The sequence below is a fragment of the Manis javanica genome, chromosome 1 (genome assembly GCF_040802235.1).
Source record: "Manis javanica isolate MJ-LG chromosome 1, MJ_LKY, whole genome shotgun sequence".
NCBI lineage: Eukaryota > Metazoa > Chordata > Mammalia > Pholidota > Manidae > Manis > Manis javanica.
Window position 1 is genome coordinate 202,810,387 of NC_133156.1, and position 27,004 is coordinate 202,837,390.

The 27,004-nt window shown below is 36.0% G+C and overlaps 1 protein-coding gene across 1 annotated transcript in view; it reads left to right on the forward strand.

Moving 5' to 3' along the window:
• The window catches only part of FSHR (follicle stimulating hormone receptor), a 166,501-nt gene that overhangs the window by 53,636 nt on the left and 85,861 nt on the right, over positions 1-27,004 (forward strand). The window contains exon 2 of the mRNA XM_037024417.2: positions 18,135-18,206. Within this exon, the coding sequence (XP_036880312.2) occupies positions 18,135-18,206 (72 nt within the window). The remainder of the gene's footprint in view (positions 1-18,134; positions 18,207-27,004) is intronic.

Below are 27,004 nucleotides of genomic sequence, written 5' to 3' on the forward strand. Positions count from 1 at the left end.
TTTAAATATAATGTTATAGGGAGGCTTAAAATAAAAGGATGAAAAAAGATATACCAGGCAAACACTAATCAAAAGAAAGCTGGAGTGGTTACATTAGTATCAGACTTTAGAGCAAAGAAAATAAAGAGAGATCAGAATAAAAAGAGATATTATAAAAGGGTCAAGAATACTCAACAATTTTAAATGTATATGAACTAACAACATTGCTTCAAAATACATGAAGTAAAAACTGATATAACTGAAATGAGAAATGGACAAATCTACAACTGTATTTGGAGGCTTCAACAGTCCTCTCTAAGTAATCAAAAGAACAAGTAGGTAAAGTATCAGTTAGGATACAGAAGAATGAAAAACATCATCAGCTAACTGGATCTATCTGACATTTTCCAACTCTTTTATGAGGCCAGCATCACTCTGATATCAAAACTACACAGGGATAGTACAATAGAAGAAAACTATGAACCAATATCCCTGATGAACACAGATGAAAAATCTTTGACCACATAGTAGCAAATCAAATCTAGGAAATAAGACTTATACACAATGACAAAGTGGCATTTATCCCAAGAATGCAAGACTGCTTTAATACTTGAAAATCAAACAATGCAATCCAGAGACTTTAATTTAAAAACTAAATAAGAAAAACAAGATTGTATGAATTAATGATGTAGAAGAAGCATTTGAGAACATACACTATCCATTCACGGTAAAACACTTAGCAAACTTGGAATAGAAGAAAACTTCCTAACTTGATGAAGGGCATCAACAAAAATACATAGCACTAAAATCCTAATCATAAAAGATGGAAGGTTTTTCCCCTGAGATCAGGAATAAAGCAAGACTGTCCACTCTCACCACTCTACTTCAACATAGTACTGGAAACCTGCCCAATGCAATATGGCAAGGAAGAGAAATAAAAGGCACTCAAATTGGAGTGGAAGACATAAAATTTTCTCTATTAATAGATGATATGACTGTCTATATAGAGGATCCAAGCAATCTCAAAAAAAAAAAGTATCTTGGAACTAATAAGTGAGTTCAGCAAAGTTGCAGGATATAAGGTAAACAAGTAAATATCTTTTTGACTTTTAAATTCACAGTGAACAATTAGAAACCAAAAATAAACTCCAATACCTAATATACATTTGCTCAAAAAAAAAAGTTAATACTTAGGTATAAACCTAACTTTATAACCTCTTAAACAGAAGATCTGTATCTCGAAAGCTGCAAAATGCTGATGAAAAAAATCAAAGAAGACCTAAATAAATGGTGAAAAACACTATGTTGCATTCATAATTGCAAAACATAGTATAGTAAGATGTCAGTTCTCCCCAAATTGATCCATAGGCTAATACAATTCCAGTTAAAATCTCAGCAGGATTTTTTGTAGGTACACATTAGCTGATTCTAAAATTGTTATGGAAATGTAAAGGAATTAAAATAGCCAAAACAATTTTGGAAAAAGAGAATTCACATTAACCAATTCAAGACTTACTATAAAACTATAGTATTCAAGAAAATATGGTATTGGGAAGGAGATAAACATAGATCAATGTAGCAGAATAGAGAGTTCAGAAATAGATCCTAACAATTACACTAATTTTTGACAGAAATACAAAAGCAATTTAATGGCAAAACAGTAGTCTCTTAAAATAGTCTTAGAAAAAAAAAAGGACCTTGATCTAAACCTAATATTTCATATAAAAATTAACCCCAAACCCAAAATGGATCATAGATATAAATATTAATTATGAAACCAAAAAATTCGTAGAAGAAAACATTGGAAAAAATCTCTATTGCCTGGAGCTAGGCAAAGATTTTTAGCCATGACATTGAAAGCACTAACCATGAAAGAAACAACTGATAAATTGGAGTCTATCAAAATTAAAAACTTTTGCTCTGTGTAAGATACTGTCAAGACAATGGAAGACAAACTACAGATTTGGAGGAAATATTTGTAAATCACATATCTAAGAAAGGGCATGTATCCAAAATATATTTGAAAATCTCTCAGAACTCAACAGAAAGAAAACAACAACAAAGCCAGGTAAAGACTTGAACACTTTACCAAACAATATGTAAGAATGACAAATAAGCAATGAAGAGATGTTCAACATCAGCATCCATTAAGGAAATGATTAAAACCAATATAATAAATCTGCATACCTTTTAGAACAGCTTAAAACGAAAAAACAAAACTGATACTACCAAGTACTGACAAGGATGCAGCACACCTAGAACTCTCATATATAAAATGATAAAGATGCTCTGCAAAACAATTTGGCCATATCTAATACACTTATGTTTATTATATAACTGAGTAATTTCACTCCTAGGTATTTATCCTAGAAAAATGAAAATTCATATTCATACAAAAACCTATACATCAGTGTTTACAGTAGCTATATCCATAATCACCCCAAATTGGAAACAACCCAAATGTCCTTCAACAGGTGAACTGGTAAGCAAATGGTGATATATCCATAGAGTGAAATACTACTCAGCAACAAAAAGGATTAAACTGCTGACTCACACAATAAAATAGAGGAATCTCAAATGAATGATACTGATTGAGAAAACCCCGTCTCAAAAGGTTATATACTGTATGATGCCATTTATACAATATTTAAGGAAGGGCAAAGCATAGCAACAGAGCACAGATTAGTTGGTTACCAGGGCTTAAAATGGAGGGTTGGGCAGTCAGTGTGACTTCATAGGATCAGTACAGGGAGTTCTGTGGTAGTAGAACTGTTCTTTATACTGTTGGTGGGGACAGGGGATGGGTAACACAAGTCTATACCTGTGATAAACTCATAGAATTATATAGACACACACACTCAAACAAACAAGCTTACTTTGTTATACTGCAGTTAAGAACTAAATGTGAAATCATAAGGTAAAAAAGCCTTGAACAATGGCCACATATGGTAGGCCCTCAAACCCATGTGCTTTGCACAGTGCAGAACTGCAAAAGTCTGGTGGAGACTGCATGAAATGGTGTTCCACCCCCAGTGACCTGGCTCCTCACCACCATACTGGAGTCTTAAATTAGCATAAAAACCCTGTTTAACAGGAACATTTATTTCTTAGATCAATGGGTGCTTTCACAATAGGAAATGTCAAGAGTCAAAATAAAGATTTCATTCTTAGAGTAAAATGAAATACATCCCCATGTTCTGGAAATGGGGACATGACTCCCTCTTTGTTAAATGCCAAGTATTAATAATATACCATTGTTGAAAACCTGTTGCTTTGTCACACACAGTCACTCCAGAAATTAGCATTTACAGAATTCAGTATTTTTAATGAAGTAGAGAGTTCTTGTGTTTCAATTGGCCTCTGCTTTTTATTTCTACCAATCAAGTATTATAGACAAATTATAACATGTAAACTATTTATTCAGGATCCACTCTGTACTAGCAGTTAGTATGTAGATAGGCATACTGGGTGCTTAATATTATTTTATGTGCTTCTGATGCAAAACAGAGGTATTTATCTTGGTTTCTGGTAAAATCTCTGCTCCATACATGAAAGAAACAGTACTAAATAATGTTTTCTTCTTATCCCAACAGAGGAAATTAAATTTTTCAGGGTATGTTTCCTTCTGTCAAAATACATTTTGCTCTTAAGGATTAGGTATAGATACCATCAGGTTATTGTCTTAAAGATTAAATAAATAATTCTCTATAATCTCATAATAAATAATATTTATTATCTTAGGAATGAATTTGGATACAGGGTTGCATTCTGAGAACCATCTTGTTTGCTTTTCTCTAAATCTATTTTAAATAGTTTTATGCATTTGTTCTTGTCACTAACAGATCATTTGAACATTTGACATTTGCACTTTACAGAGTCACTAAAAGACAGTTATTCAACACATACGTTTTCTGATTAAATGTGTGAAACTTCTAAATAGAAAATGGAAATTAGTTTTAAGTGCATTATGAAAGACTTAAATTTATCTTTGGTTCATGGAGCAGTGATCAGCTTTTCTTGTGGTGTTCTTGTGGGTTCATTCTCAGTGACTGGCAGTCAGCCAGAGCACAGAGATTCTAGAAGGAAGTTTATCCCTAGTTAATCCTCCTATATCTGAGCAGAAGTAGCCCCAAACTGACCTTTATGTGACAGTCACCTTTCATTATTGCATCTTGATTTAAGTGATATCAATAAAAATCACAGTTCAAGCAGGCTGACATTAACTGAAGGGACCAAAAGAACTCTGTTGGAGGTATAATGTATTTGCCATCTTATCAGATGCTATCTGAGACCCTGATGAGTCATTAAAGTGGAATTCTGTTTATTCACTATGGCAGAGTGAAAGTAAGACCGGGCTTGAATTCTATCCAGACCAAAACCCAAAATCTAGATTAACAAAAACCCAATTCTGAATTAATATAATAAAACTGGCCCACAGAGGAATTTCTGGTGAAATCTCTCTTCTAACCTTCCTGAGGCATCTTTGTGTTTTCCCCCAATTTCCCAGCGTAATCTCAAATGACCGCGGTCCCCCTTTGAATTACTTTTCCTGGTACTGCTTTTTAAAGAAACATCTAAGCCCCAGATTTTCTGTATTGCTTTCATTCATTCCACTGTAAAATTCATGTCCTCATTAAAACCTTACCAACCCTGAAACCCATTCTCTTGCCTCTCTGTGATATAAATATACATATATTATATCATATATAACAAGTATGGGCTTTGGGGACAAGACTTGAGTTTGATAATCACATCAGCCACTTAGTAGCTATATTTTTGATCAAGTTACTAAACGACTCTTAACTCAGTGCCCTCATCTATGAGTAGACACAAGTATAGTTACTTCATAAAATGGTTTTGAGGATTACATTAAATAATGCACATGACATATTTAGCACAATGCCTGATACAGCAAGCACTAAATACACTGTCATCATCACCAGACAAACCATACTATAACTTTTAGGTTACATATATATCTCTCACAAAAAATTAGAATTGGTAGAGTAGGAAATGTATCTTGTTCTCCACTGTTTTTCCTAGTACCTCAGATAATGTGGCATGTAATACAGGATCAATAAATAGGTCTCCCTCTCTTCCTCCTTCTTTGACTCCCTTTTTCGATTTACCTATATATGTATGCATAGCTATGCACACAGATTTTAAAGGAATATTTCTTCTTTATCTCTGTTAATTTGTACATGACTAACCCTCCCTGCATTCCAAGTAATCGCCCCATGACTGTACCTGCTTTTTTTTTTCAAATCATTTCTCATTCCTTATTTCACTGGCTAGAATATAAACTCAGGGCAGATGCTCTGTCTTTTTTTTATCACTGTGTCACCAGGGCCCAGAATGGCATCAGACATATAAATAGGAACACAATAAATACTCATCAAAAGGACAAATAGACATTCTCTGATGCCGACTTTCAATACCTGCTTCTGTTCCCTTACCTTGGACTTCCTCTCTCGCTTACTTGTCTCACTCCCGTTCAATGCTCTCCTCTACTGTGACATATACTACTTTTACTCACTGCACTGTAGACCTTCTGGGGAAGAGTTTTCTCTACCCCAATCCAGATCCAGTATGCAAAATTTTCAGCTCCCTTGACCAAAGAAAGAGGTCTCCAAGGGATGCGTACATGCCCTGTTTATGTTGTTACTCCAAAGAATCATAGTGATGTGTTAATTTGGGGTTTCCCACCCCTCCCAGATTATAAGCAACTGCTTAGATTGTGCCTCCACCATGAATTGGGGAGAGAGATTTGGGAGAGTAGCAGCTTTGTCAAAGCCTTTTCCCATCATGCCCACAGGGAGTGCCAATTCCCTAAGTACTCATCAAATCAGTTTGCTGCTAATTCTATAAGCCGTATCTCTAAAGCAGATGTTCTCAGTCTTCACTGTCCATCAGAATCCTCTAGGGATCTTTTCAAATAAGGGTGCCTGAACACACTCCCTTACTTCAGGGGTGAGGCTCAGGCATTTAGAGTATGTAAAAACTCCCCGAGGTGATTCTAATATGCACTCAGGGTTCAGAATCATGGTTTCTAAAGGGTTCAAAGCCATTCAGACTAGCTTGTCAGTACTAGAAATCCCAAACTCAAAGTCTTAAGGCACAAGACAGAAGAACAGACTAGCAAGGAACCTGACCAGCCAGCAGTTTCTGTCATGTCTAAGGCATCAGACACTCAAGTGTAGACCTGGGGTGCTAAATCTAAATCTTTAAGAGAAGCCATAGATCTACATATATTAACTTCCACAAATTGAATTGTTGGCAACCAATTCAAATTTCTTTAAAATACCATGTGGGGTGAACAAAACATGTCGAGCTGTATTCCATTCATAGGCCAATGATTTGCAGCTTTTACTTTATAAAAACTACTCTCTTGTATCCTAAAGATCCCTTCCTATATTCTTCAAGTCTCTATTAAATTCATAGAAAGCTAAATGCCTGTTTTTTTCATCATTTATGTACACTCTAGGTGTTGTTTTGAAAAAAACTGATTGATATGACTGGAATAATTTTAAAAAGACAAAAAATTCTGTGATTTACAGTGTGAGATGCACAAATGCCTCATACTTAGAGCTACTGCCAGTGTAAACATTACCCCCATCTACTAATACACATTAATACTTTGAATATGCAAAGCACTAGGCCCTTTAGAATACAAACAAGTGGCATAGTTTCTGCTCTATAGAATCTTTCCATATACCTACAGAGATAATCCATACACCCATAGGATTTAGTAAATATATAACACAAGCCATTTACAAATGGTGAAGGCATGGCTTTGTTTGAGTTCAGCTGCAAGAAATAGAACGTTTTGCTGTGAAGGAAGAATAGGTAAATTGTGGAGTGCCTCAAAGGGATGACAAGGAGTTAAGATTCTTAGAGGCAGCAGTGAGCAGTGAAGGGCTTTGTGTGTTTTTCATTTTTATTGGCTTTTTTTCTTTTGTTTTGTCTTTCTTTTGAGTAGGAGAGTATCATGGCAAGCAGTGTTTGGGAGGAGAGTACTCGGTTACGGTAGATGAGACAGATTGAACAGTAGAGACAAAAAGAAGATGACCTGTGAGTAGGGCACTGCCAAGGCTGCAGACAGGAGGGAATGAGGGTCTGGCCTGGGTGGTGGCAGAGGGATGGGAGGGAAAGGACAGGCTCGAGTGATTTTGACCTTGACTAGAGAAAAAGGAGGGCTGGCTCTTATTCAGTAATCCCCTAGGATGGGCTTCATTCTGTGTTGAGTACTTAACATAAAATTATTTCTCTTGTTTTAAACAGAATATGACTGAAATGGGAGACCACTTGTAAAGGATTCCACTATATAACCACATAGTAAAATGTATCTTATAGGCCCTAAGAGATCTTCCGGTCCAAACTCCTCGCTTCACAGATGGAACTTGACTTTTCCCAGTCACTTACATACCTTGTACAGAACCTAATTTTTTTACCCTAATGATCTTTTCTCTTCAGCATATAAATCCTGAGCTTCCATATAGATGGTTTATAAATCAGGTATCAGATTCCAATAAGATGATGAAAGCAAACAAGTGACAAAATGGAAGAGAACATGTGATAAAAAGTCGTGTAGAGAGCGATTCCATAACTAAAAGTAAACAAAGCGGGGGCGGGGGTAGTTAGGAAAGAAGCCTCCACAGCCTTGATGTGAAGGTTGCACAAAGGAGGAGATAAAGTCAGCTGTGGTATGCAGTTAGCAACAGGGCCTTCCTACCTTTTATCAGCCCAGCACAGATGCTGACATAAGGGGACATAAATGGAAATAAAAGGAAAGCAGATTCAAAACAGCTATTAGAAAGCCCTGCTCACTGGAAGCTGACGAAAGTGGAGAATCACCATTCTGGAAAAGCTACTGAAGGGAAATCATGGTGACTCAGATGACAGTGAGGTGGAGCTGGTGTGGAGTGCGACCTCCCTCAGGAGTTTCTATCTTAGACACTTTCTCTCTTAAAGAAAACACCAAGGCATGGTGAGCTGACACAGTGCCACATGACAGTGTCTATGTGAGGCAGATCATCTGGGACTTTAGCTGAACAAGACGGTCTACGGAAACTGCACACCTGAACAGGTGGATCTCCCCTCCTTTAGCCAGCCATTCGGGTGTCACGGAGAGAATCCCTATGGCTGGCCCCTGCCTTGAAATTATTTCTTGGCTGTCTTAAACTGAGCCAAAAGGGAAAGTCAGATTACCATCTCTGTCCTAAATTGTTCATCAAGATCCCATATAATAAGAGCTAAGTAACAGGGAGGAAATAGGAATAAGAATGTTTTCCAAGCGTTTCTATTCCTTGCCCTACTTAAGTTTGTAAATACTTTCTCAGATAAATCATTACAAAGGATGACTGGGAGAGGGTTTTCACCAAATCAGAAATCATAACAAATTGATCCAGATGGATTCAGGATGGTTTAACCAGAAAGCAACTTCCTTCTTTATCACACTGCCAGGCAAACTCACCCTGTTGACTCATTTTTCCCCACGCCAGATGAAGTTCTGGGCAGCACCACAGCTGTTCCAGTCTCATAAATGAAATGAAATTCCAGTGCCCTTGAAACTCCATTGTTTCATCCTATTTAAAATGACTGAATTCCACTGCACGGGCCTGCTTCAGACTCAGACACCCACACCAGGCTCCTCCTGAGGGAGGAGGGTTTCTGATCTCTTCCTCATCCTACCTCCTCTCCCAGTTGCTGCTGTTTCTGGCCTCACTTGGGTTGGGCCTAGGAGGGAGAGAAAGGAACAGAATCTAACTCTGATGGTGCAGTGGCTATCTGGATTTGGGAACCCTACAGGTGTGCCAGATACTCAAATGCTGATTGTTATTCTCACAGGAGCTCACATGGGCTCCTCAGGATTCCTTACACTTGGGGGCCTTGGTCTGTAGTTCCTGGAAAAAAATTCCTCCTCCTACCAGTTTCCAGAAGTCCACTCCCTACAGGCTATCATTTGGGGTCAGTTCACTATGCAGAGATCATTTTCCTCCAAGTGAGAAATCCAGCTCCCTTTTGTGGGTCCAGGTCTGGCCCATGCAAAACCCATACCCTTCTCCATGGAACTGTAGCTCTCCTGAAGCAGCTGGTGACTTTTGACCTTTAGAGGTCAAAGTTGAGCTATGTCCCAGTCTCTCCATCTCCCAAACCTGTGGAAATCCAAGTCAATTCCCTCAATTAGTTCTCCTAATACTTGTCACATCTGGCTTGAGGTGAGGGACAAGTGCTCCTTCCACACCATGGAAGATGAATACATAGAACCAATGACACTTCTATCCTAAGAAAACCTCATAAGAGACCCTGCAACCCCTGTGAATTCTTGGCATTTGCTTATTCGATCTAACAGTGGGTAAAACGCTAATGCCAGATGAACCAATTTCTCTGCATTTTACAATGACACAGCACCTTACATCTAAGCAGTTAAGATTTATGTCAAAATGTGGAGTTGTTTTTAAAGTTTAAAGTCAAATTACACATGGAAGCTACTCTTCATTCCTGCTATTCCCTGTCCCCTGTTTTAAGACCCACGTGGAACAACATAAGAAATACAACCAATTAGATGCCCAAATGATTTTAACAGTGGGGGAGTCCTCTGCCGAATCATAGTAAATAGGCAAATCGAGTTACTTAATTTCTATTTTTTTCTGGATGATTTGTTCATTTGGTTCAAGCCACCTTTTTTGGATATTTTTCATAAATACATTCCCAGAAAGTTAATTAGAGTGTTTGACCTGAAGAGTATGAAGCTCAAAAACTCTTGGCACTTTGAGGTCAGGAAGATGATCAATTTCTTCTTGTATATCCTTTGCCAAGTTGTTTTCACTTTAATTTTTAAACTTGTGTGAAATTCAAAGAACACAGAGCATAATGTCATTTATACTTGGGCCTTCATACAAAGGCAGCTTTCTCAAAAAGAATATTGGCTGTTTTCCAGGCTGCCAGAAAGCTTTTTAATGGGATCTTTTAAACCATTCTCTTTTAAGCCAAAAAGGGAAATTAAATTTGGCCAAGGGTAAATGGACTGTCCAAGATATGAATTGCTTCTAACAGAGACAGAGTTCAAGGGAATCCTAAAGCTTCCCAATTTCAGGGAAGAAAAAAGTAAATCCCACCCATCCCATTCACTGTGGAAGAGGCATTAACTTGCAATGCAGTGAAGAAAATCTTCTTCTCCGAGCCACCTTGATGAATTGTGCATCTTTACAGAAATCATACAGATATTTATGCCCCCTAACAATGGAGTAAAGGTGCCATCTGACAAGAACAGTCTGATGATACTTTTAAATAGCTCTCTCTGTTTGAAAACAAACAAATAAGTAAATGATGCTTGGGATATGGCCTGGTGAAAATTTCAATCTTGAAAAATAATGCAATATTTTAAGTGTGAAGTGTAGAGAATAATACTCATAAAATTCCACTCAGCTTTGCCAAATCTTAACATTTGTTCATAATTATTCAGATCTTTTTTAAAAACATAAAATATTTAGATATAGTTATGTCCCACTCCTTTTCCTCATCACAGAAGTAAAAACTATGCTGATTTTGGTGTTGATTTTTCTTGAGATCTTTTTTTTTTATAAATATATATGCATCTCTAAAAATGTTTTAAAATAAAGGATTTATTATAATTCAGGTATAGTGAGATCAGCAGATCAGGAGAAAACTGCTGTTGAAAAGATAGTTTGTTATACTTACAGATATGAAGAGAAGGGGGTACATCAAACCATTGAGGGCCACATCCGGAAGCACCAGGGTCAGTCAGGAGGCAGAGGTTGCTGAGGAAAAACATGGCAAGAGCCTTTATTGTGGCTTCCATGGGAGGGAACTGATGATATAGTGTAAACAGGTTTAGAATTGGCTGGTTTAAATAACTTAAATAATTCTGGGGTGCAGGGGATGCCCTGAGGTGTTTAGGGCAGGGAAATGGTGACCCAAGGTCTAAGAGCCCCATAAAGGAGGTGGCTGGGATATGGCGTCTGGATTGGTTGGTTTGCATATGAAAGACATACTCACAGGCCAGTTTGTCATCTCTAGGAATTAGCTAGCCCTGGGAGAAGCATTCCCTCCAGGGTCAGCAAAACTCCAAAATGTCAAAGCATCAAAAATACACAATAAAAAGACATGACTCACACAAAAGCAATACACTGTTTCATTTGTATGTTGTTAACCTTTATGAAAATCATGTCATACTCTACATATAACTCATCAACTTTTTTTTCTGAGCATTATGCTTTAGGGATTTATCAAGATTGTTGCATGCAGTGCTACTAAGTTCATTCCTTTTCACTTCTTCATAATTTGGCATTGTCAATGAACAGTTTATTAATATTTATTCATTTTTTTGTTTCAGGGCATTCATTTCCAGGTTTTTCTATTACAAATGATGTTGCAGTGATTAACCTTTTACTTGTCCCCAGGTGTGCATGTGGCAGAGAGACATGGAATAGCTGGGTCCAAAGGCATTTGTATCTTTGACTTTAATAAATATTGCCAAATGGCTACTTGTAGCAAATTACTCTTCCATCAAGAGTGTTGAAAATGTCCTATTGTTTCCACTCCTCACCATCACTGTTAGTGTGAGGTTTTCCCTTTAATGTTTGCCAATATGATAGTATATAATGGACCTAATTATTGTTTAAATTTGCATTTTCCTGGTTACTAGTGAAGTTGGTATCTTTTCATGTTTATTGGCCACTTGCATTTACTCATATATGAATTGCCTATTTGAATCTTCTGTCAATTTTTCTACTGAGTTGTTTATATTTTATTATTTTATAAAGTTCCTTATATTACAGATGTTAACACTTTGTTAGTTGTGTATGTTGCAAATATCTTTCGGTCTACAATTATATTCTCAATTTACGTATCCTTGTTTTACAAAAGTTTTAAGTTGGATATACTCAAATTTATTAACTTTTTAATTTTGGGTTGTAATATTTTGTGTCCTTTTTCAAGGAAGTCTTCTGACTGAATGTTACATTTTATTTAGAAGTTTTAAAGGTTTGGTTTTTCCCATTCAGATCTTTAATAAGCCTAGAATTGAGATTTTAATATGATAATCACCAAAGGTGTTATTTTTTCCCACAAGGATAATCAATAGTTTCTGCATCCCTTATTGATTAATCCATATCTCGCTCTATTGATTTTTAATGCTACTTAGTCATTTGTTATTTCCTTTTATTTATGGTCTATTTCTGTGTTCTTTATTCTCTTCCAGTGGTCTATTTTTAATCCCTGTCAATACCACAGATTTTAATCAATATAGCTTTGTAAAAATCATATTGCTTGGCATGCCAATTTCTCCAATCTTGTTTTACTTCTTCAAATTTTTCTGGCTATTCTTTGAAACTTGCTCTTCTATATGAATATCAACTAGTCAATTTCCATACACACATACCAAAACAAGAAAATCTACTGTACCTTAGATGGGTCTTACATTTTATTTATTTATTAGTGAATATTAAAACTGATGTCTTCACAATATTGACACTTCACATTTAAAAACATGCTTTTTCCATTTTCAGGGTTTGTTTTTTAATGTTTTTCAATTAAGTATTTGATTCTTCTCCATATATCCCTGTCTTTTTATTCCTAAATTAATTTCTTATACTGTATAAGTTCTGTGATCATCTTATTTATACACTTTAAAATAAGAATGCAAATTATTCTTGTGCACTAATTATACAGCCAGCTACCTTATTGGACTATATTAGTTCTACTACTGATCTCTTAAAGAACAGAGTTTATGAAAACAATCATAGTATCTACAGATAATGACAGTTTTCCCATCAATAATCCTGATAATATCTCTTTTCTTCTCTTATTGTGTAGGCAAGGGCCTCTAACACAATACTGAATGGAAGAAGTAATGGCAGGCAATTTTGCTTCATTCCCAGTTTTTAATGTAATCCAATATTTCACCATTGAGTATGACATTTATTGCAGTGTTTGATAAATTTTATCCCTTATTGGATTAAGAATATCCTTCCTTTTCCTTATTTGTCAAAAGGCTTTATCATGACTGGGTTTTGGTTTTTATCAAATATACTATTTTTGCCTATTAAGAAATCATGTGGTTTTTCTTTTGTATATTCTTAATGTGAAAATATTCTTTAATAGAGTTTTCTAATGTTTAGCGACCCTTTAATTCTAGGACAAACCCAAACTGGTAACGACATATTATTTGTTTAGCCTCTATTGAATGCACATTACCACTATATTATTTCAAATTTTTCCATTTACGTCAATAAGTGATATTGGCTTAAATCCCTCCATTATTTTATTGTCCCTGTCTGTTTTTATTACTGATATTATATTAGCCACAGAAAATGGGTTGGAGAGCATTCCATCTTTTGCTAGTCTCTGAAATAATTTCTGTAAAATTGAGATTTTCTATTACCCTAAAAACATAGAATTTACTTCTAAAATCATATGACATTGACCTTGTTTTTTGTGGCTAGGTTTCAAACTACCAACACAATTTGTTAATGGTTATAGATCTATTCAGTTTTTGTATATCCTCATGAGTCAATTTTGGTAGGTACATATTTCCCATATTGTAGGCAGGTAAAATTACCCATATTGTCTGATTTTTCCTATCTAATTTTATAAAATTGCTCATTAGGTTAGTTTAAAATCCATTATATCTGTAGTTAAGTGCCATTTTCATAACTCTCACTGTTTTATTATTTTATTTCCTTTTTTTCTTGATATATATGGGCAGATTTTCTTTTTATTTTATTAATCTTTCCAAAGAATTAGCTTTCAATGTTGTTGATCCTCTCTATCATTATCCTTAAGTAATTTCTAATCTTATATTTATATTTTTTTCTCTCTATTCTCTTTAGGTTTCTTCTCTCAAGATGAAGCTAAATTGTGCAATTTGTTTTAAAGTTAACCTGCTAGAATCTCATTTATTTCTAAAAAGAAAATCCATCAAGAATAATGCCTTTACCAATGTTCCTCCTTTAAAGGAAATCTAAACACACGTTTTATATTAGTTAATTAGAGATACATAAGTTATAATGAATTATCAGAAAGTTGCTGGTAAAAATAAACATATAAGTAGAGTTTGCAATTTTGAGTGATAAATGGTTTTCTTCAACATAAATGGACTTTTCTATAACAATCATTTTTAATATTAAAGTTATGTCAAAAATCCTTGAAACTATTGTAATAAATCTTTTGATATTACTAGAAAGTGCTAATCTATCTAAGCAATAAATTTACAAAGGAACTTAACCTTACAAATAATAAAATAACAAGTTAGTATAGACTAAACTTTAGCTCTATACATCAAGTTGCAACATATAGCTAAGTGTTTATCTTCTCAAAATATCTCTGTCAAGTCCCTCATTTTACCAATTTTCTTATTAAACTGCTTTTGACTTTGCACCTAAATTCTAGCCAGAAATGGAATAAAGAAATATTGGCTTTATAGTTTTGTGTTTCCATGATTCTATTGTTTTTTTCACTAGTTTCCTGTGTTGGAAGCTAAATTCATTAATTTTCACCTTTTTTTCTCCTCTTCTGGTATAATAATTTAAAGCTATAAATTCTCTACAAATAGCAGTTTTAGCTGCATCCCATAAGTTTCATATTGTATTTTCATTGTAGTGCAATTCCAAAAAGTTCCTAATTAGTATTGTAATCTCTTCTCTGACCCCATGTATGATGTCAGAGAGCTTTGGTTTGGTTTGGTTTTAGCTTCAGGATGTGTGTACATGTGTTGTGGAGAAGGGCTGTTAATTATCTTATTACTGATTTCTCAGTATTAGAGTACATCATTGTTAAAGAAACTGATTTGTTTGGTACCAGTTTGCTTTGTGACCCCATTCTTGGTCAACATTTTGTTATTGTCTTCTAATCAAATCATTATGAAAACCCACCTATTAAATAAGGGACACTAATTTCTTTGTCCACTATTCCTTGTTTTTTGTGCCTTCCTACTGAATTAAATTTTCCTATTCTCTAAAGGAATTATTTTTCCAAGACATTGTTAATGACTAATTAAATTTGTATAAAATTGTCTATATTTCACTATCACATTTCAATGATTATTTCTGGGTAAAGGATTCTAAACTGGCAGTTATTTTCTCCAATAATTTTGAATATATGTTTATAAGTTTTCTGAAGATAATAGGTGCCTTTCTGTCTGCATTTAATAAACATTTTTTGGGGGTGGGAGGAGACTCTACAGTTTTAATTCACAAGTATCTGGCAATGGATTTATTTTTGTTTCTTTTCCTGGGACCTGTTGAGATTTCTGAATCTGAGGATTTATACCTTTATAAACTATGGAAAATTTCCAGATGTTTTTTCATTGAAAATTGCTTGTCCCCCATTATCTGTACCTTTCTTTCTAGAATGCATATGAGATAGACAGACAGATAAAGGTAGATAAGATAGAGAGATGATATGCAGACATAGACCTTTGCATATTCCATCTCCCATGTCTCATCTCATGTACCAGTTTGGTATCAAAACACAAATTCCTTAGCTACCAAGTCCATGGCACCCCCACCCCCCAGCCCCACCCCTGAGAACATTTTGGCTTTAGTTTACCCTCTTAGAATTCTGGTTTGCTCTTGCTACTTAGGGTTCCATCTGCTATTCAGTTGCTTTACTTTGGGCTTTGGGCTTCTCATACTTTCTTACAAGCTCAACTATGTAATTAAAACAACATTTGTTATGTTTTATAGAAGACTGGGTGATATTTAGTAGCAGTATCTTCAGAATATCTCGTTTATTATAACATTCAGAAAATGGAAGACTTTCCATCTTCAAAAAAGATTTAATTATGCTAAAAGTTTAAATCACTTAACACAGGCACAGGCACTGAAAATTTTAGGGAATGTGCCTGCTACTAAGATTGAATCAAAAACACTATATAGTAGTTATTAATGAGAAGACTCAATTATCCAAGACTCTCCATATTTTGTACATATCATTGGTTAATGTTTTTACCTTAGTATTTCAACTCCCATGAATATTTTAGACTGTTTAAGTAGTTTAAAGCAATTTTACTATTTACTTTCAGTTGTTTGATTTCATCATTCTTCCATCTGGGATTAATAAGGAAAAAAGGAATTTGTCTATGTTAACTAAGGTTAAGTGAATTCAATAAGCAAGTATAAACTATACTTGATTCTTTTCAGATAGTCATTCTAGAAGTTCATACTCTTTGAGAACAAAGGGGACTCACACAGGGCTACAGGAAATTAGATCACAGTTTATTTAAATGCTTTCTTAGCGACTATGCTTTTACTATGACCTGATAGTTTTGAGAGCCAGGCTCAAATTCCCTTACTCCTTTTGTATATTTATGTACTTTGGGGTCTTTTTCACTTCAATCCTTATATAACATTTACAATTATTACACCAACAGTATCTCACAACTGTTTTCGGGTGATTCCAAGGTTTCTGGTTTTGCCTTCTCAAGTATGTAAAGTCCTCTACAGCAAGAGTGGTGCACAGGATTCTGTCTCATGATTCCTCACCATAGAGATGGTGCACATGGCAGCCAAAGGCAAACAAAGTGAAAGAAAAGAACTGTTTGCCTGAATAATAACCTTCCTCAAACAAGAATTTCAGTAACACTAATAAATAGGAGACTAAATGAAGGTTTGTGAAACTATCCAAGTCCACGGTGTTTAATTACTTAATTTCTGTGACAGACTGCCTTGCTGAAGGAAAGATTAAAGTGGAAAGAAAGCCAAATTCTTCTTGATTAATTACAAAGCAAGACAAAGCCAGAGGAAGAAACAGTATTCCTGTTGTAGAGATTCCCAAAGGGTCACTTGTAATTCCACCCTCAAGCCTAGAACTATGAGACTGTTTAATAGCCATTCATTTGGTCATCCAAGAAGTGTTTTCTGAGTACTGGTGATGCTCCAGGCACTGTTCTTAGGCATTTGGGATACAGCAGTAGACAAATCAGACAGAAAGTTCTGCCCTCACAGAACTTTCTACTTGTGGGTAAGAGATAAATAAATAGATAAATAGAATGTATAACATGCTAGAAGTGTTACAAAGACAAATTTAGGCAGGATGAAGGGGGCAGGGCCAGTTGGGGAGATTGTCATTTTTAATAGACTGGATAGGGAAAGCATCACTGAGAAAGTGACATCTGAGCAAGGAGTGGGCTGAAGGAGCAAGTCAAGAGGATGTCCAGGAGAGGAATGTTTCAGGTAGAGTGAACTGTAAATGCAGAAACATTAGGCAGGAAGGAACTTGGCCTGTCCAAAAACTTGCAAGGAAGCACTGTGATGAGAAAAGAATGAACGAAGGGAAAAGCTGTCAAAACTGAGATTAGAGGATCTATGAAAAGGGCGAGCAGGAAGATCATGTTGAGTCCCACAGGCCATTACATACAATCTGGGTTTTTCCCTGACTGAGATGAGGAGTTATTGGAAGGTATTTTGAGGCAGGTGTGAGACAAATACGTTAAGTAGAATAAAATGGCAAAAGCTCATGTCAGCTAAGGTTAAGAGAAGACTTTTAAGCTGGGAGAAATCATGACATGTTTGTATACTAATAGGCAGAATCTAGTAGAGACTAGAAGATTGGAGAAGAGATCTGAGTGGATTGGAGGGGCTGTCCTTAGACAGGTCCAGGGTCCTGGTCACCCATGGTAACAGGAGGGAAGGTGGGGTGTATAAGCACAGGTGCAGCTGGATTGACAGGTTTGAGCCACGCAAGAGCATGAGAAGTTTTCTTCTATTGGTTTCATTTTCTCTTTGAAATAAGAAGCAAGGGCAGCTAAGACGTACACTGAAGGGAGTGATATTGAGGGTTCGAGTAAAAAACGAGAAGGGGACCCACACAGGGCTACAGGAAATAACATGAAGGACTGACAATGAGAAGGTTCATATTTCAGCTCTGCGACATACCAGCCAAGTGACCTTGGGTAAATTTTTAAACCTCCCTAAACCTCAGTTTCCTCTTAAGCAAAACGGAGATAATATAGTGCTAACATAATAGTGCTTTGCAGTGAGCATGAGGAAAGATCATGTCAAAGCAATTGCAACTATTACTGAATGGCTCACACTTAATGTGTAATGGCTATTAGCTGATATTATGCATTAGGCACTCAATTACTTAACAATGAATGGATAGGTTGTGACATTTCATGTCCACTCTCTTTTCAGGAGGTTTGTCCTCACCAGGCTTCGAGTCATCCCAAAAGGAGCATTTTCAGGATTTGGGAACCTGGAGATAATGTATGTACCTAACAATTCTGTGTGTGAATGCCTCAAACCAGCTATGGGCAGCAGTCTCAGATCACATCTAATGTGATTCTCTGTGCTTAGAAGCCAGAAAACTCTCTGTCCCTCCTTCCATTTTATTTCCTTATCAGTAGCATGGAATCCTTCAGAGTGTGACGGTTGAAATGAGCAGAAAGTCAATCCAAGCAATCCTCACTTTTTTCTTTTATAAGATGTTGCTCCAAAGTACCTGTGAGTTGAATTTTTATAAACCAAAGCCAATTTTCTCTGCTGACATCCATTCTTTTTCAGGGATATGTGTTCATTTCCAGAACTCTTGCAGTGCTTCCAAATGATAATCTTGTGTTTATAATATTAATAGCACATTTATAAGGTCATATGTGGAATTTACAGGATTTTCTAGGTCCCTTGCTTGTTCTTTAAATGCAAGGTCAGAGTGTGACTTAACTTTGTATTAAAGTACAACACCAGGTCCTGTTATTTTCATCCCCTTGCTATATCTCTAGTCTGTCCACTAATCTCCTCCAGCTATCACTCTCCCTGGATTATGCAACAGTCTTCTACTTGGGCTGCCCCATCCACCCCCATGCTCTCCCTATGCCCCTACCCATTCTCTACATAGCAACCAGAGTGATTATTTTCCAAATTCATACCTAATCATGTCACCTTCCACACCTGCCCTGCCATACACACACTCACACACTCCATACCTCACCACTGCTCTTTACATAAAAAGGAAACTAGACCGTTCACATTCTCTTCTTTGTTCTACTAGCCCTTTTTTAGTTCATTATATGTACCATCTTATGCTGCCTACCATGCCTTTCTCGGCATATGCTGTTCTTTCTGACTAAAACATCTGTTCCAACTCTGCTCTTTTAAATAGTTGGCTCCTCTGTGTTCTTCAGATGCCCATGCCAGTGTCACCGGTCCAGGGAAGCCCTCCCTGGCCTCCCCAACTGCCTACTATATACAATCTCATGTCACCACTAGTCTCTATGAGCTATCATTTTAGGCATTTTACACTTATTTATGTGACAATTTAATTAATTGCTAACTCCCCTGTTGGATCTTAAGTTCCATGAGCACAAGACATGTTTGCTTTTACTTGGTATTGAAGCCATGATGCCTCTCACAGATCCAAGTACATGCAGAAAATTACTAATAAATGCATGGATAAAAATGAACAAATGCAATTAGCTGGGAACACAAGATATCCAGATATAAAAAGAAAATACTAAATAATATGAATTATAATGATAAATAATGTTTACAGGCAAACAAACAGTGGCCGAGAATTAGCTATAATGTGGGCACTTATATAGTTACAGTCTAAAATGTAACTCAGGACAAAAATGTACAAGATAATATGTGCAAAATAAGTGATACAAATTTTGCATTTGTTATGACTCTTTCTGGTGTGAGAGGCAAAAGAAATTAAAACTCAAACAGGCCTAAGGAAGAGAAGTGAATTTAATGCTTCATTTAACATGACGATCAGAAAGGAAGAACGGCTTTAAGAAACAGCTCTAATCAGGTTCAATGTCCTTAGAACTTGGCTCCTCTTCCTCTCTCAGATCTTCCTCCCATTATGTTAGTTTTAGCCCTCAACCCCACCCTTTGTAGCAAGACGCAGCAGCAGACTTGCCTGCACATCTTGAGTTCTACTCAGAGGGGAAGAACTGACCTTTTCTCACTTGATCCCATAAAACTCTTAAGACTTGGTATGATTTGCTTAGATCACACAGCTGTGTCTGGACCAACCACTGCAACTAAGGGAATGTGATGCTCAAACTGGCCGCAGCCTGGGTCACCCCATTCTTAGAGCTGAAAACACCTACCCGAGCCACATGCACTTGGAGTGGAGGAGAAAGATCCACAAACAAAAACTGAGGTCATTGCTGGGAAAACAGTGGAGACTAGACATCGGTAGTTGGGCAGACAGCTAATACCCAAAAGAAAACTGGTTCTGTTCTTATCCAGCAAAGAAAGGTCTCTAGCCTGGGTGGTTAGGGATCTGATGTATTTGATTCTTCCCCCTTCCTTCCATTAGAGTGACTGAAAGAACACAACTCTGCCCCCAACCAATGGTGATGATTTCTCTTCTTTTGTTGGCCCATAACCCTCTGTTTCTTCTATAAGGAATCAAAAGGGAAAGGAGTCTTTTTGGTAGAATGTGAAGCAGGAACTTTTCCTTAGAAGTGAAGTGATCACTGTTCACACCTTAGCTTTAATCGCCATCAGTATCTCAAACCTCCGTCCTCTTCACTACTTTGGGACTGACTGGGGGAAAAGGAAATCATTAAACTCTCTGCTATGTGAAGTGGCTTTGCAAAATGCACTGTAAACTGTTTACATTGTCTTTAATTACTTCAAAGCCATATGTCAGGTTGGTATAAAGTGTGAAGATTACACTGAATAGGGTGGGGAGAGTAAGTGACAATGTGGTGATTTATGGTAACCAGAAAAATTATGTATGGAAATGAGTGCAATTTAAAAACACATCTATGTGCTATTATAACACTGGAAGGGGAGGAAAAGCCAGTTTATAACAAAATATGTTTGAAAATAGGAGCATGATGAATATGTAAATGAGACCAATCAACATCAGCTGAGATATGGTATATGCAGATGAGACGGCAATGAGCCAAAATGTGAAATAGCTCCCAAACCATAAATATGAACCATATAAAATTCACTTGAAATATTCATGATAACATAAGGACAAAAAAATATAATCAAGTGATTTATTTGCATATAAAAATGAGAACACTAGTCTAACACTCTGGCCTCCACCTCCAGATCACTGGGGAAAGAAAAGTTAACAGAGGGACTTTTAGAGGAAGAGATTTATGGAATGTGAACTGACGCAAACACACTAAAAAGTTAAAGATCCTCCCAATTTTCAGTTCTTCAGGCTAACTCAGTACAAATAAAAGGAAAAGAAATAAATCAGGTAGCTAAAACTGCAATAACAACAGTGCTAGAAAATTTGGGTTCCAGTTTGCTTTGCCTCCCCAAGCATCAACTTGTTAGATAGGGTAGGTTCATTCCTATCCTGACTTTCTGCAATTCTGAGAGTTAATATGCAAAGGAGCCTTGAGTACTACTTACTAAAATAAAGCACGAGGGAGAAGCTGATGATTCTCTGAGTTTCTGGTAAAAAATTAGAGGCCAGGGTGGGAGAAGGTAGACCTCTGAAAGGGAAGAGGGGATTTGAGTCCCTGGGTATAAGGAGGATAGTGAGGTTCTGTGGTTTTCATCTCAGGTTGCACTCAAGAATCCCCTGGGAAGCTTTTAAAATAATCCATGGATCTATCATTTCCAGGGATTTTTCATTCCTTTGGAGGGTGAGGCCAAGAACTGATCATTTTTTAGAGCTCCCTTGATGATTTGAACATACATCCATACTTGAAAGCCACTGAGGTGGACAATATTTGCCTGAATCCCATTGGTAGAAAGTACATTCATGAACACGTATATTGTGTCTATACTGTTTGACCAAAGAATAAACAGAAGGGAAGTTGGTGGAAGGTAAAGTCAGAGAAGAATATGGGGTAAGGTCATAGAGCACCTTATGGGCTATAGAAACAAGTTTGAGTGTCATAATTAATCATGGGAATTAAATGGGTTATTTTGAATGACCTAGTGAGTTATCTGATTTGCATCCACTAAAGATCACTCTCACATTTTGATTTGATAATTTTTGTTAAGAATTTTCATGCCTATATTTGTAGAGAGTCTTTTCTTATATTTCTTTTTTTATAATTTGCTTGCTTTTGTTACACTAGTGTTATAAAATGAGTTAGGAAATGCTTCCTCATCCTCTATCCTGAAGGTTTGTTATTGAGGATTCAATAGGAAAAGAAGACTTTTTTCCACCAATGGTGCTGAATCAACTTGGTTTCCACATGGGAAAAAAATAAACCTCAAACCTTACCTCATGGCACACATAAAATTTAAGTCTAAATGGACTGACAAATTAAAGCTAAAACTTTAAAACTTCTGGAAGAAAAAAAAGACTTCACACTCTTGAGACAGGCAACAATTTCTTAAACAGCATATGAAAAGCATAACATAAATTTTCAATTTTGACCTTATCAAAATAAAAAACTTCAGTTCTTCAAATGACATTATTATGAAAATGAAAAACCAAACCACAGACTGGGAGAAAATGTATACAATATACATATCTGAAAAAGGACTTGTATCAATAACTTTTAAAGAACTCTAAAAGTGAAAAATGAGTAAATATTTAAATTGGAAATTCAAAAAAGATGTGAACAAATACTCCACAAAAAAATATACTCCACAAAAAAAAAATATATACAAATGGGAAATATGCACATGAAAAGATGTTCAACATGAGTAGTCATTAGGGAAATGAAATTTAAAATCTTAACTAAATGCCATTACATAACCACTAGAATGACTAGAATTCAAAACTGACAATTCTGGGCATTAGTGAGTCAGTAGAGCAATGGGAACTCTCCTATGTATCTGGTAAAAATGTAAAATGGCACAACCCACTTAGAAAACAGTTTGATAGTTTCTTATATTTACCCAAGAGAAATAAAAACATATGTCCACAAAAGACTTGTTCAAAATGTTCATAACAGACATATACAGACTAAAAGTGAAGGGATGGAAAAAGATATTTCATACAAAAAATCGGGGGAAAAAGAGCAGGAGTTGCAGTACTTGTATCAGACAAAATAGACTTCAAAACAAAGAAAGTAACAAGAGACAAAAAGGACATCACATAATGATACAGGGGTCAGTCCAACAAGAGGATATAACCATTATAAATATCTATGCACCCAGCATAGGAGCACCTACATATGTGAAACAAGTACTAACAGAACTAAAGGGGGAAATAGAGTGTAATGCATTCATTTTAGGAGACTTCAACACATTTTAGGAGCCTCACTACAAAGAACAGATCAACCAGACAGAAAATAAGTAAGGACACAGAGGCACTGAACAACACATTAGAACAGAGGGACCTAACACACATCTACAGAACATTACACCCAAAGAAACAGGATACATTCTTCTCAAGTGCACTTGGTACATTTTCAAGAATAGATTATATACTAGGCCACAAAAAGAACCTAGTAAATTCAAAATGACTGAGATTGTACCAACCAGCTTCTCAGACCACAAAGGTATGAAACTAGAGATACATTACACAAAGAAAACAAAAAATTCCACAAATACATGAAGGCTTAACAACATGCTCCTAAATAATCAATGGATCAGTGACCAAATAAAAACAGAGATCAGGCAATATATGGAGACAAATGACAACAACTCAACACTGCAAAATCTGTGGGATTAGAAGATTAGAGCAGAAATAAATAAAATCTAGAAGAATAAAACAAAAGAAGAATCAATGAAAGCAGGAGCTGGTTCTTTGAGAAAATAAACAAAATAGATAAACCTCTAGCCAGACTTATCAAGAAAAAAATAGAGTGTACACACATAAACAGAATCATAAACGAGAAAGGAAAAATCACTACGGACACCGCAGAAATAAAAAGAATTATTAGAGAATACTATGAGAAATTATATGCAAACAAATTGGATAATCTGGAAGAAATGGACAACTTTCTAGAAAAATACACTCTTCCAAGACTGACATAGGAAGAAACAGAAAATCTGAACACACCAATTACGAGCAACAAAACTGAACTGGTAAAAAAAAATACCTAAGAACAAAACTCCTGAACCAGATGGCTTCACCACTGAATTTGATCAAACATTTAGAGAAGACTTAATACTCATCCTTCTTTTAAAGTTTCCAAAAAGTGAAAGAGGAGGGAATACTTCCAAACCCATTCTATGAGGTCATCATCACTCTAATATCAAAAGCAGGAAAAAACACCACAAAACAAGAAAATTACAGATCAATATCCCTGATGTATATAGATGCAAACATATTCAACAAAAGATTAGCAAATCAAATTCAAAAATATATCAAAAAGATCATCCATCATGATCAAGTAGGATTTATTCCAGGGATGCAAGAATGGTACAATATTTGAAAATCCATCAACATCATCCATCACATCAAGAAAAAGGACAAAAACCACATGATCATCTCCATAGATGCTGAAAAAGCATTCACCAAATTCAATATCAATTTGGATAAAAACTCTCAATAAAATGGGTATAGAGAGCAAGTACCTCAACATAATAAAGGCCATATATGACAAACCCACAGCCAACATCATACTTAACAGCAAAAATCTGAAAGCTTTTCTTTCAAGATTGGGTCAAGACAAGGATGCCCACTCTCCCCACTTTTATTCAACAGCGTTCTGGAGGTTCTAGCCATGGCAATCAGACAACAGAAATAAATAAAAGGCATCCAGATTGATAAGGAAGAATTTAAACTGTCACTGTTTGCAGATGACATGATATGGTACATAAAAAACCTTAAAGAATCCACCCCAAAACTACTAGAACTAATAACTGAATTCAGCAAAGTTGCAGGATACAAAATTAATACACAGAAATCTGCTACATTCCCATATATTAATGATGAATTAGAAGAAAGAGAAATCAGGAAAACAATTCCATTCACAATTGCATCAAAAGGAATAAACACTTAGGAATAAACCTAACTAAGGAAATGAAAGACCTATACCCTGAAAACAACAAGACGAACAAGAGAAATTTAAGAAGATACCAATAAATGGAAATACATTCTCATGGACAGGAAGAATTAACATTGTCAAAATGGCATCCTGCCTAAAGCAATCTACAATTTCAATGCAATCCCTATCAAAATACCAATGGCATTCTTCAATGAACTAGAGAAAATAGTTCTAAAATTCTAAAATTAATCCTGAGAAGGAAGAACAAAGCTGGGGGGATTACGCACCCAACTTCAAGCTCAACTGCAAAGCCACAGTAATCAAGACAATTTGGTACTGGCACAAGAACAGACCCATAGATCAATGGAACAGAATAGAGAGCCCAGATATAAACCCAAGCATATATGGTCAATTAATATACAATAAAGGAGCCATGGATATACAACAGGGAAATGACTGCCTCTTCAACAACTGGTGTTGGCAAAACTGGACAGCTACATGTAAGAGAATGAAACTGGATTATTGTCTAACCCTGTACACAAAAGTAAACTCAAAATGGATCAAAGACCTGAATGTAAGTCATGAAACCATAAAATTCTTAGAAGAAAACATTGGAAAAAATCTCTTGAATATAAACATATATAACTTTTTCCTAAATGCATCTCCTCAAGCAAGGGAAACAAAAGCAAAAATTAACAAATGGGACTACATCAAGCTAAAATGCTTCTGTAGAGCAAAGGATACCATCAGTAGAACAAAAGGCATCCTACAGTATGGGAGAATATATTTGTAAATGATGCATGTGACAAGGGGTTAACATCCAAAATATATAAAGAATTCACATGCCTCAACACCCAAAAAGCAAATAACCCGATTAAAAAAATAGGTGGAGGATATGAACAGACAGTTCTCCAAAATAGAAATACAGATGGCCAACAAGCAAATGAAAAGATGCTTCACATTGCTAATTATCAGGGAAACGCAAATTAAAACCACAATGAGATATCACCTCACACCAGTTAGGATGGCCAACATTGAAAAGACTAGGAACAACAAATGCTGGCAAGGATGAGGAGAAAGGGAACCCTCTTACATTCTGGTGGGAATGTAAATTAGTTCAAACATTGTGGAAAGCAATATGGAGGTTCCTCAAAAAACTAAAAATAGAAATGCCATTTGACTCATGAATTCCACTGCTAGTAATTTACCCAAATAAAGCAAGATCTCAGATTCAAAAACACATATGCACCTCTATGTTTATCACAGCACTATTTACAATAGCCAAGCTAAGGAAGCAACCTAAGTGTCCATCAGTAGATGAATGGATAAAGATGATGTGGTACATATATACAATGGTATGCTATTCAGCCCTAAGTAGAAAACAAATCCTACCATTTGCAACAACATGGATAGAGCTAGAGGGCATTATGCTCAGTGAAATAATGCAGGTAGGGAAAGACAAGTGCCAAATTATTTCCCTCATTTGTGGAGTATAACAATGAAGAAAAACTGAAGGAACAAAACAGCAACAGACTCACAGACTCCAAGAAGGGACTAGCAGTTACCAAAGGGGAGGTAAGGGAGAGGGTGGGTGGGGAGGGAGGGAGAAGGGGATTGAGGGTATTATGATTGGTATACATGGTGTGGGTGTGGAGGGTCACGGTTAAGACAGTGTAGCACAGAGAAGACAAGTAGTGACTCTATGACATCTTACTACACTGACAGAAAGTTATTTTAATGGAATGTGGGGGGACTTGATAATATGGGTGAACATAGTAATGTTTTTCATGTGAAACCTTCATAAGACTGTATATCAGTGATAACTTTTAAAAAAAGAAAAGAAAAGAAATGTTCATAACAGATTTATTCATAACAGCTCAAAACTGAAAACAACCAAAACACTCATCACCAGGCCAGGGGGTAAACAAACTGTTCTATCCTTACAACAAAATACTAATCCAGAACAAAAAGGAATAAACCGCTAATATAATGTGAATGAATCTCAAAAGCATTATACTAAGCAAAAAAGCCAGACACAAAAGAATATACACCATATGATTCTATTTATATGAAACTCAAAACAAAGAAAATCTACCCTGGTGACAGCAAGCAAATCAGTAGTTGCCTGGAGCCAAGAGTGATGGTGGGGATTGTCTGGGAAGGTGAACAAAGGAAATTCGCAGACTGGTC